This window comes from Symphodus melops (assembly GCF_947650265.1).
Source record: "Symphodus melops genome assembly, chromosome: 5".
NCBI lineage: Eukaryota > Metazoa > Chordata > Actinopteri > Labriformes > Labridae > Symphodus > Symphodus melops.
Genome location: NC_136695.1, coordinates 23,990,157 through 24,002,603, shown reverse-complemented (window position 1 = coordinate 24,002,603; position 12,447 = coordinate 23,990,157). Strand labels below are relative to the sequence as shown.

Here is a 12,447-nt window from a genome sequence, read left to right as displayed (position 1 = left end):
GAATTGGTCTCCCTCTTATTTTGTCATTGCAGAAAGATAAGTGAAGCACGGTTCCTCTTCATGCAGGAGGTTAATGTGTGTCCCTGCTCACTTGTCAGATGTAATTGAAGGGAACAGCTTATGAAAATGAGGTGGCAGGGATGAGGTCTTTAATTAGATCAAGATCATGGACAGAAATGAATTAGAATCACCACTCTCATTACCCACAGCAAAAAACTGGAGCAGCTCGTCAGTTTGAAGGAAAACTTTAATATCTCACAGAGAGTGTAAATGTATAAATGGTGCTTAGAGGGACCAGTGCTCTATTTTAATGTTCCTCGCCTAAAAAAGCAGAATCTATTCGGAAACCAGTGGTATGAATGTCTTAATTGCTGTAGCTGATACATTATTTTTCTCATCAACTAACTGGAAACATTCATCGTGAATAACATAATCAAACCATTAAAAAAAATCTATTCTGCCTGGAAAGATGCTTTATAAAAAACACTGAACTCAGGTGCCATCTGGTGGTGAGACTACAGTTTGAAAAAAAAAAGGCAAAGCAGCTGACAGAACTATAGAATAACAAACATTATAGAATAACAATGATACATTTGTATCATTTAAAATACAAACCTGAATCATTTTTGTATGATGCAATCTTAACTAATGTACCAAAAGAAAAACAGCTTAGAAAACGTTTCAACTCAAAGTATGATTGAATTCGCAATACATTATGATCGGTATTTCAAAAAGGCTGAACAATGTAAATAAATGTCCACCTTAATTTGATAACTTCTTTTTGCATTGACCTTGAAACATTTCATTCGCTTTTAGACAAGTGACGTCATGAAGTGAAGGTGAAAAATAGGATATTGTACTTTTACGCCCAAAGTTTAGTCTCTCATGACGTGAGTTACACTGAATTCACCCGTCTGATTGGTGGGTTTTGTTGAGGCGGCGGGCCACAGTCTGCCTGACAGTCAAAGAAGAGGGCTTAGAGTCACTCCAGCAGCATCGAAACGGAAGGAGACGAGCTGTATCAGTGAGGGGAGCGCGCGCGCCCTCTGTCAGACAGACGTACACGTGCTTCTACTGCAGCGGAAACGTGGGGTCTAATGCTTCGTAAACAGAAGTTGGAGTTATTAAATTGACAACAACTTCAGGAGATTATTCGACTTTTACGACAGCGTTTTCCTCTCAGCTGCTAAAGCTTGGTAAGTGTGTTTTGGGAAAAAAAACCCATCGTGTGCAATTACAATGTCAACGCTAAAAATATGTTAGTCATTATTGTTGTGTCAAACCTGGCCAGGTGGATAGCTAACTTTAACAGCTGTCAGTGAGCTGTCATTTTCAAAGACCTTAATACAGATACAACTTTACAGACCTTGTTGTGTCAGAGTATGTCTGCTGGCAATTTGTGGACCTTTTTTGCTAACTCTCAGATAGCCAAAGAGCCTCTCATTGAACATAAGTTTGACAACGTATCAAACGCTGTTTTACAAAAGTAAGCTACTTACAACAAACAACCAAACTTGTTTGACTGAGTTTATTAAACCTTGAAGTTCCTTTATATTCCCGTTTAATATGTTGCTGATATTTCCCGCCATATCATGGGATTGAATACAATGTTCAACCTGCTGTGATGGTCAGACTTGATCACATTTTTTACGTTTATTTTAGGCTCTTTAATTAATGTTTGGAGTTTTGTTGTTTGTAGCTTCTCTTTCAGCTGTTCCTATTAATGTCCGGATGACATGGATGTAGATATTATACAATGTAAACAAACAGGTCACGTTACAGCCCCGCCTATACTTGTCAATGTAACTCCTCCCCCTATCAGTATATTTCTTTTTTTTATGGTGATATTTTAAATGTTGGTGTGTAATGTCAGACAGCACATGTATATTGGGATTAAGGTTTAAGTATGTGATTATATTGTAGACTAAAACACATGACATAAAGTGTGTTTATAATAAATTAATGAAACAACCTTTACTTAGGCAGATTTAGATTTAAAGTATTATTATTGTTGTTCTTTGTAAATCTTGTTCACTCAACACAAAACGTCTGTATTACATCAGATTTGGATCTCGTTGTGTTATAGCAGGTTGAGTCATATGCACACACCCTAAACCGGTGTGGTTCTAAGTATTTTATTCACTGTTATGAAATGATTGACATGTTGTCTTGTCTGTTGTGTATAGTCTCCACATGCCACGATGAAGTATATTCTGGTTACTGGCGGTGTCATATCTGGTATTGGCAAAGGCATCATTGCAAGCAGCGTGGGAACAATCCTCAAGTCCTGCGGCCTTCATGTGACGGCCATCAAAATAGACCCATACATCAATATCGATGCTGGAACCTTCTCACCTTATGAACATGGTGAGTTCATTCATTAAGGTTGCTTCTTATTTTCAATGATGTATCCACACTGCTTTTTTATGTGATGGTCTGGTTGAGACTGGCAGGTAAAATCTGACAAGATGTGACCTGGCAGTAAGTGGCTTAGTGCTCAATAGATGGATGGATGGATTTATTGATCCCAAGCTGGGAAATTGTGGCGTTACAGCAGCAGGACATCAAACACACAGTATTAGAAACAAAACAATATAAAGTGGAAGAGCACTAATAATGTACACAATGTAAGAGCAAGAATAACAATAATAAATACACCAGGTTTTAACTTAAACATTCCAACTGGCTAAAAAAGTGAGACATTATCTACAAAATGTGTAAGTCATCTTTAACTGAATGTGAACATACTTTGCAGGAGTCGATGAACATGTGCAAAAAACAACAATAACAGTCGTAAGCTGTATTAATACAAGAGCAAAAGTAAGTGATACATGTAATATGATAAGTGCAATATTGAGAACAGACAGTTGGCAGCAGAAACTATTGACTACAATGATTAGACAACATGTACAGTAACGACGGGAGCTGCTGCAGCAGGCCGCCACCTCGGACGGCGCCAGAAGCTGAAATGAAACGGGCCAACTCTCGCTAAGGTAGCATGAGGCTAGCAGTTTCCACACCATAGACCTTTGTGGTTAACTTATCAGGCCTCTGATTTTTTTTTTACCAGCTTGGATCTGTTGTCACAGCACATTGAATGTCTCTTTTACAGGTGAAGTTTTTGTTCTGGATGACGGAGGGGAGGTTGATCTAGATTTGGGGAACTATGAGCGTTTCTTGGACATCCGCCTTATCAAGGACAACAACATCACCACTGGAAAGATCTACCAGTCAGTCATCAACAAGGAGAGGAGGGGAGACTACCTGGGCAAGACTGTGCAGGGTGAGCCTGGGCTTCTTCTACTAAATGTAGAGTTTTGTGCAAATGCATGCCTCAAAGCAAAATGTTTATTTTTCAGTCTACATTCATAGAAGAGATAATGTGCTAACCTGACTTGTATTTCAAATATCTCTAATCATAATCGTAGCTTGGTTGATGTCATGCATTTTTGTTTTCGAACCCTTTTACAGTGGTACCCCACATCACAGATGCCATTCAGGAGTGGGTGATGAAGCAGGCCAGGATCTCAGTAGATGACGACGGTGTGGAGCCGCAAGTTTGTGTCATAGAGGTAAGAGGACAGAAAGTGCTGTTTGTGCTATGTAGTTTACTAAAGGCAGTTTTTTTTGTGAGGAAAACTGTCATTGTAGAATGTTGAAGAAGAAATACAGTAATTTGGTGTTCAGTGAAGTCAAGCTGAGAAAAGAGAAAATATTGTAATTTGTCCCCAAGCAGCACGATGCTTAACGTCACTCTTGTTGTTAAAAGCTATCCTAACAAACTTCCTCTGCCTGCCGGGCCTCCAGCAGCTCTTCTCCTCTGGCAAACATCAATTCCTGCTCTGATAGTCCTCCAGCTCCGTACAGCATGACATTTACTTTTGAAGGCGGTGTCAGAGTTGTGTAAGAGCCTGCTGACAACCGACGTGTGTGTGTGCACGTGCGTGTGCGTGTGTGTGTGTGTAGATGCGTGCAGCTCTGTGATATAAGCTGATGTTTCTTGTCAACAGCTGGGAGGAACAGTGGGGGACATTGAGAGTATGCCCTTCATCGAGGCCTTCAGACAGTTCCAGTTCAAAGTGAAGAGGGAGAACTTCTGCAACATCCACGTCAGCCTGGTACCACAGGTATGCACGCTGGAAAATCTGCAGGATTAATACATCTGCACTTTTTTTATGAATCTTCAATTGAAACACACATTCAATTAAATTGATGGAGGCTAGTTTGATTTAAGTTGAAGGGCCAACATATTATATATTTACTGTTTGAAATCACTAAATGACCTCACTGTATCATCACACATTAAGGAAGAGGCTGTGTAGAAGTGCTGGCGTCTCACAGCAGACAGGATATCCTCCTTTCTCAGATTGTTCTGCTGCAGAATGGTCTGTATTTGTTTTGACCGGAGAAGGAGGCAGGTCGCCTAAACTGTCCTTTCGACCCTTGGTTTGATTGGCTTTCAGCGTGCTGCTTCAGATATGATTAATTCTACCTGACATCAAAAGCTGTGGCATTTTTCTAATAAGCTCTACGACCAGGAACGTGGTCAAACTAAGATTGATCAGAGACACTTGGGGCGAGAGGTTAGAATGCAGAAATGTTTGAAGACGCAGAGCTGTTTAGACAGGGAAGCTTCTCTGTCCGCGACATGGCAACCTGTGCTGTGTGCACTTTGACTTCGAGGGGAGACAGCGTTGTGATGGTTTGAATTTGGACTGCAGTGCCCACTTTAAACAGTAGGTGTGGGTGTTGCATCATTGGTCCTTTTAAAGTGGTGTTTTACAGGAATCTCCACAGGTTTACTAATGCACACTTTAGCTTCAGTTTCAAGCTAATTTGTCCTTCATGTCTTCAGCCCAGCGCCACAGGAGAGCAGAAAACCAAACCGACCCAGAACAGTGTCAGAGAGCTCAGGGGGCTGGGCTTGTCTCCAGATTTGGTGAGTGAAATAATAGCCATGTCTTTGTCACTCTCTAATGCACCCGAATGATTTAAAAAAAAAAAAAAAAAAAAGGGGGGGGGGGGGGGAAGGCCAAGGCCTCTACTGTGTAACCAATCATAATTCACGTCATGTTCAGTTTGGAAAAACGCTTCTCCCTTGTCTCGCCGTTGGTCAGGATAAAATCAATACAGTCATTTGTTTTGTCAGATTATGTGCCGTTGTTCCACGCCTCTGGAAACAGCTGTAAAAGAGAAGATCTCCATGTTCTGTCACGTGGAGCCCACACAGGTGAAGTACTGTGGTTGCTATTATCTGTCCTACAACACACAGTCTTGCATGTGTTGCGTAATGTGTAATGCAGTTCATAAGGTCAACACGTACATCTGCAGATGTCTTGTGGTGTGTAGTCCCTAGAAGCAGGTTGGTAACTACTTCCCTCTATTCCATCCTGTTTGATAGTTATGGATCGAATCGTCATGAGGTTGGTTGAGCGGCACTTTGTCGGCCCTCCTCCCTGACGCCGCTCAAACATGTCGTCTTGTTGTTTCCAGGTCATCTGTGTCCATGACGTGTCTTCAGTGTACAGAGTGCCTCTGCTGCTGGAGGACCAGGGCCTCGTCAGTTACTTTTGTCAGCGGTTGCACCTGCCCGTCGAGATGAGACCCCGAAAAATGCTCACAAAGTGGAAGGAGATGTCTGACAGGTGGAGCCTTTAAACTTTTCCCAAAGACAGGTCGAACCCCCAAGTCGATTTTTTACGTAGCATGTTCCAAACACAAGGCTTCAGATAAAGTGAAAATAAACAATAACGACAAGTCAAACTGTAAGTAGAGAGAAGAGTTAAAAAAAACTAAGACACACACATGCGTATACATATTAATATCAAGAGTCAAGATAAGTACAACAGGCACACCACACATTTAGAGCCTAGTCCTAAACTGATGAAAAAGATGTTTTTATTCTGCTTTAATATCGCTCAGTGTGACATGTTGCTCTCAGATCAAAGGAAACATCCTTCACCTCACAGCTGTCGAGCATATAGTCTGTAACAACATGCCTGAAAACCAAATAATCGTCCGTCTCTTTCTTCATGCCATGTTGTGATTCAGTGATCGGCCTTGTCAGTAACAGTCAATCCTCTCCCCCTCCTCTCAGATCTGACCGTCTTCTAGAGAGTGTTTCCATCGCTCTCGTGGGGAAGTACACGAAATTATCTGACTCGTACGCTTCAGTGATCAAGGCCCTCGAGCACTCGGCCCTCGCCATCAACCACAAACTAAAGGTCAAGGTATGGAAACATCTCAACAGCTTTTTTTTCTTTCCTCCTCATCTTTGTGGATTGACGTCTCTTTCTTTGTTGTTTATGTGTCGATTGTTGTGAGTTCCACGTTTTAAAACTGGCATAGCGGCTAACATATGGCCTTTTTTAGACTGTTTATCCTGTGGTGTGTGATGTTGACCGATTTCCCTCCAAACGATGCTTGTTTGTTGTTTCTGCAGTACATAGACTCTGCAGAGCTGGAGACCACCACTCTGCAAGACGAGCCAGTGAAATATCACGAGGCCTGGCAGAAGCTCTGCAGTTCACAGTGAGTTGACAAACCTGGGACAAAACAAGTGCCAGGTGAGCTCAGGCCATGTTGGAAAAAAGACAACAAAGTTTTACTTTTAACTCTCCGGGGAGTCTGAGTTATCACTTCAGGCCACTTGGTGGCAGCAGAGTGCCGTCGCACACATCGGCTCATGCTGCTTCATAACATCATCAGAGAAGAGGGGTTTTTTTTTCTTTGCTCCATTAAAGATCACAATGTTTGATAACATCTCCCATGTTTGTTTTACATCCACAATGTGCTCTTAAAGTTTTTATTGCAGAAATGTTGTATTATTAAGTTGAAGAGTCCTGAAGCCGTTTCTGATTCTAATCAGATTACTAGCAATTATTTCTTATCACATATTAACACAAAGTTTCTGCAGTGGATAAAGCATAACAAAGATAATTATCCATATGATATATCTGTGCCTCGGGTGATAAAGCCTTTTTATCCCCAAAGTTAACAGCAAGTGAATGTCGTATCTCAATCATCTCTGCTCTGCATCCTTCAAAAAAGTCCAGCTCTCTTACTGTCTGTTATACTATGATCATTAACATGTTCACATACGGGCTTTAAAGATGTGTAATGTTTGCTCTGATGTTGTCTCCATTGCTTCCCTCCACAGTGGTGTGTTGGTACCAGGAGGGTTTGGTGTGAGAGGGACCGAAGGGAAAATTTTGGCCATCAACTGGGCGAGAAAACAGAACAAGCCGTTCCTGGGTGAGAGAGATTCACAAGCAGCTCGTTGACTTTTTCCTCAATTCTCCTCCAGGATGTCATATCGTAAGATGTGTCGTGTGCCAGGCTCCTTCAAACCCAATGAAAACGTGTAGTTTGTTTTCTTAAACTAAAGATAATGCATTCATTCATAGTATTTAGGCGCACGGCTCGACAGCTGCATGTAATGATGAATAGTCTACGGGTGCATTCACTCTTGAGCTGTTTGGTCTGTTTGAGTCCAACTCGGGTGAACGTTGTCAGATAATTGGGCTGGCGTGAACGCTCAAACGAACTCTGGTGCAGACTAAAGAACTGAACTCTGGTCCGTTTGAAAACAGAGGGCTCGATTTGCTTTTAGGCGCATCAGAGTTTGGATCGGCGTGGGTGAGAGCGCGATACCAACCAAACGAGTGCAGTGAAGCACGAAGCCGAGGTCACTGGACTTCATATGTGAAAGGGACCTCAGTCTCTAAAAAATGATTCTGCAGCTTGAACGTTTCTGTGTTCTGCTGTCTAACAGCGTTGAATCACAGTGGTTAATATTAATTTAAAAAAATGTATGCATACGTGTTTGATCACTGCACTTTGACACATTTAGAGAGATCGAAGGTTCAGTGTAGAGCGCTTAAGGTTGTCCACGTTCAATACCCATCATGCAGCACTATGATGCATGAAGCCTCTGTGATACAACCCTGGAGGGTTTTTGGAGGGCAAGTTGAATTCGGCAAAAATACAGAGAAACCTTTTCAAGAAAAGGTGCTGCAGTGAGAGAGAGAAAGTGACATTTGTTTTCCTGCAAATCAAAAGACACAAAGTCAAAGCAGCGTGAAAAGAAAGACTAATGTCCAGAACCAAAACCAGAGCCAGCAAACAAGGCAGAACTCAAGGAAGGGATGTTAAAAGAACTTTGTACTTTTCAAGTCTGACAAAATAAACTGTAATCACGTTATAGCATTTTCACAGGCCCGTGATATCCATTAAGTCCTGAAGTACGAGCACTGGTGCAACCAGTTCTGTGTCGTTTGTGCACGTAACCCTAAAAGCTTTTGTTAAGATTTGTCATCACTTTGACATTATAGAATCCTTTTGTAGGTCAGACAAAAAAAAAAAAAAAAACCTGCTGAACTGCAACCACTGGAAACGCTCAGAGCTGTAAAATGACGAGAGAGGTAAAGAGGTGTTAAAGGCACTACTGTGTTAGCAGAATGACATGCACACACAGTAGGCTTATGTTTTGCTCAGTGGGAATCCTGTTCTGTCTCTTTATATTTAGGAATCCTTACAATAGCTCTCCTCACACAAAAATCCTGCTGCTCTTGTTTTGTGCAGGGGTGTGTTTGGGCATGCAGCTGGCAGTGTGCGAGTTTGCCCGCAATGTTCTTGGATGGGAAGGTGAGCCGAGGACACCGTTGTGACACATTTGATTCATACGCTTTCTAATTCGACGGTGAAAGAACCGCAGACCTTGATTTGAGCTTTGATCAGTTCTCGGTCTTATCTTCCACAGACGCCAACTCCACAGAATTTAATCCGGACTCCAAACACCCAGTGGTGGGTTATCTCTTTGTGTCGCGCTCATCTCACGTTCTATCTGCACAGCCTCCAACAGAAGGCTTTTAACATCCCGTGTGATCTTGACAGGTGATTGACATGCCCGAGCACAACCCAGGGCAGATGGGCGGGACTATGAGGCTGGGGAAGAGGCGGACCCTTTTTAAATCCAACACCAGTGTACTGAGTATGTGTCCATGCTCAAATTCATGGTTGACTTTTTTTTTTTTCTTTTTTAACACACATGATATTTTCAATGTCTTTGCATCTGTGATTTTTGTAGGAAAGCTGTATGGAGATGTGGAGTTTGTTGACGAGAGGCACAGACACAGGTTTGAGGTTAGAGACCAAAACAAGTTATCGAAGCTTTTTCTCCGTGAAGACGAAAATAATCCAAGTGCCTGTGCACTTTACAGGGACTGAAGTTCACCTTCAATTAATTGTTCACACCTTCTGTAGGAATAGAGTGAAATAACCTCAGTTATTAATTTCTCAATGACCTTTTGTGCGTACCTGTTTGTACCTTCGCTCATTTCAGGTGAACCCTGAGCTCAAGCACCACTTTGAAAAAAAGGGCTTTCATTTCGTCGGCCAGGATGTGGAAGGAGAGAGAATGGAGGTCATTGAGCTGGAGGGTGAGTGTCGCTAACGACGACGACACGCTGGAAATAAACTCTCTGCTTTAACTGTTACTTAGACAGGGTTGTTGTCTGTAACATGCTACCTGTGGTGGAGGTCAGCGCGTCTGTATCTTTGTTGTTTCAGATCATTGTTACTTTGTCGGGGTGCAGTACCATCCCGAGTTCACCTCGAGGCCCATCAAACCCTCTCCTCCGTACTTTGGTCTGCTGCTGGCGGCTGCAGGAAAACTCCAGAGCTACCTGACCAAGGGCTGCCGCCTCTCTCCGCGGTAAGCTCGGCCACACTGCTGTGATGTTACAGTGACGTGTGCTGTAAGTCTAAATGTTCGTAGGTTCAGTATGACGAAAGTTAAAGAAGCAGTAAGCAGCATGAGCATGCTTATACACACTCTGCTAAGCCCCTGCTACCCAAAGATGCTCACTAATCGTTGCAAACTGTCTGTTTGACTGGCTGTTTGTGTTAGACTCAGAAGACAGGCACAATGACAGCTGATCAACAGACATTCCAGAAGGCTTTAGAAGTAGAAACAGGTGTGTTCCTTTATGCTCTCTGTCCCACATGAGAGAGAAGACTCCTTCAAACGATGCAAGTACCACCCGGAGCTATCCCAAGATTCATTACGCACCATTTTGACATGTCGTGTGCAAAATCTGACATCACAATGATATGCAAACAGCACATTCTTACAGACCAAACATTAATTAAGATAGTTTAAAGAAAGCTTTCTAAATCACTGAGGCTTGCTTATTTTGAACTAAGCAAGCTAAGCTAAAAGCGACAACACTTAGAAACAAAAGGCTTACGATGCAAACGGGTAAAGCAGGCGTCTCCTTTCAGTTCAGCCTGAGCGTCGAAGCGTGCTAAAAAGGCTGTGTCCTTCATAGACAGAGAGAGAGAGAGAGCGAGAGGTCAGAGTTTGTACAGGTTGCGTGCAAGCTAACACTGATCGTTTTATGGATCTAGCCTGAAGAAGTCTTATTTTTAAACTCAATCCAAAGACGCAGGGAAAGAACAGGCATCAGGCTTTATTTCAATCAGTGACATCATCAGAAGTGTTATTTCAAGCAAAAAGAAAATGAGGTTGCCTGCTGAAGCTTAAAATTCTTCTTCTTCTTCTTCTTCTTCTTCTTCTTCTTCTTCTTCTTCTTCTTCTTCTCTGTGATAAATGAAACGGTACATCCAGATAATATTTCAAAGCCTGATATTTCTCTTTAACTGAATTTCAAAGTTCTTAAGCCGGGAGTGGCTTCAAGTCCAATTTTCAAACACTTGGAATATATTTCAACGAGTTAATCACTTGAATACTCGGGTTAGATTCAGCATGCAGATGAATAAATGAAGTTGTTTTTTGTTGTGTATAAAGTATTTTCTATGCATCGCCAATGAAGTCAAACTTAGCTGACTTGTCGACATCAACAAACATTTACGAGCATATTTTTTATTCAGTGTCATAATCATCCCTCGTATATTATTATGCAATGTAATTCCATCAAACCCACCGTGGGTATTACAGCTGCAGTTTACTGGGACACTTTGTCATCAATGCACCTTCAATCACAATAAAGCTCTCCCTGTCAGGCATCACGGCATGTAATAGACCTTTTATGAATTCATCTTTCATTGCAGGGACACTTACAGCGACCGCAGCGGCAGCAGCTCTCCAGAAGCAGACTTCCCCGAGCTCAAGTTCCCGTCTGTGTCCTCAGACTAAAGCGCATGTGGCTGCTGTTGTGTTTGTGTCATTCATGCAGAGAAATGCGCGGCTCTGGTAGAAAAACAAAAAAAAACCCTGATTGGCCCTAAACACAACATTTTTATCACCTTGTTTTTCAACTCTGCTTGGTGCAAGAGGAGGATTATTTAGTTAAGTATGCAATGAGATGTCAAGGTAAAGGGATGTTTTTTTTCTGTCAACTATCTGGAGCTTCACAGGACACTCATTTGGAGAAAAAGGGGGGTGACTGTGATTATTTTAAATTGTACGAAAAGATGTGGAAGAATATGTCCTTTAAAGATTTAAAGCAACAGTTACATCAGTTTTATTGAGTTAGGGTCTGTGCAGTCACAGTTAGACACATTCATGATACTTCTTAGACATGTCAGCTCTTAAAGACTTGTTTTAATGTGTTTAACATATTTAAATGAACACACATACAGGGTCACGACAGTCATCACTACAGCTGTACTTTTGGTGTATATCAATTTTTCAGGATGGAAAAAAAACATGTTTTTTAAAGTATCGGCCATAGACTTATTGCATTTTTGCACTGAAGCTGTAATATTTGAATTTGCACTCTAAAGACTTTTTTTTTCATAGCTCATCAGTTGAGGGTTGTATGGCTTTGATGTTAGGGACCTCCTGACATCAACAATCACTGTTTGAACCTTCAATGACTCGGATCATGGGGACGCACAGTCATCTGATGAGCCTGCGTCATTTCAGTTTCACTTGATACAACAGTAGTCACTCAGAGATGAAGAGTGGCCGATGAAGAATGATGTCCTCAAGTGAAACAAGAACCTGATGAAAAGTGATAAGCTTATAAGCTTGAATGATAAGCATCAAGCGTCTCAGTTACATTATCACTTGTTATCTTGTCATAATGGAGTGGTGTTCAGTACACACTCCTAGCGTTCATGCTTGTGTTTTGGCCCACATGTGAAAAAGAAAACCACGGCATATTTTTATATTTATGAAGTGCAGATGTAAGGCATGTGTTTTCTCCTTCTGAATAAATCTATTTTTATTGTGCTTGATAAACTGTCCTTTGTTCGAGTGTTGACGACAATCATTCCAAAGAGTTAAGAAGGACACAACATCAAACTCTCATGTCCCACAATGGAAAGCTTTGTATTCACTGATGCCATGATTTGACTTTCGTTTGGTGTTGGAGGCACAGCAAACAAACCCGTCCACCATGTGGTGTCTGTGCAACGAAACCCCTAAAAGTCTACAGCCTCAAAACACAGTCCGTCTGTGTAGGCTCACGCACTTCCTCA

At 41.8% G+C, this 12,447-nt stretch overlaps 1 protein-coding gene across 1 annotated transcript; it reads left to right on the top strand.

Moving 5' to 3' along the window:
* The first annotated feature begins 1,009 nt into the window (after nucleotides 1–1,009).
* ctps1b (CTP synthase 1b) lies at nucleotides 1,010–12,199 on the top strand. Its single transcript, XM_079344763.1, has 18 exons — nucleotides 1,010–1,196; nucleotides 2,187–2,367; nucleotides 3,113–3,283; nucleotides 3,472–3,572; nucleotides 4,011–4,127; nucleotides 4,856–4,939; nucleotides 5,150–5,230; nucleotides 5,494–5,645; nucleotides 6,098–6,230; nucleotides 6,443–6,531; nucleotides 7,160–7,254; nucleotides 8,584–8,646; nucleotides 8,762–8,805; nucleotides 8,896–8,992; nucleotides 9,089–9,144; nucleotides 9,344–9,440; nucleotides 9,571–9,715; nucleotides 11,074–12,199. The coding sequence occupies exons 2-18, from the start codon at nucleotides 2,202–2,204 to the stop codon at nucleotides 11,156–11,158; spliced, it is 1,776 nt and encodes a 591-aa protein (XP_079200889.1). The 5' UTR covers nucleotides 1,010–1,196; nucleotides 2,187–2,201; the 3' UTR covers nucleotides 11,159–12,199.
* Nucleotides 12,200–12,447: the final 248 nt, after the last annotated feature.

Bases quoted from the DNA above. Each gene is read 5' to 3' on its own strand.
- ctps1b (XM_079344763.1), top strand. From the start codon at position 2,202: ATGAAGTATATTCTGGTTACTGGCGGTGTCATATCTGGTATTGGCAAA. The intron at 4,128-4,855 runs GTATGCACGCTG...TCATGTCTTCAG, and splicing joins ACGTCAGCCTGGTACCACAG to CCCAGCGCCACAGGAGAGCA. The intron at 9,716-11,073 runs GTAAGCTCGGCC...CTTTCATTGCAG, and splicing joins GGCTGCCGCCTCTCTCCGCG to GGACACTTACAGCGACCGCA.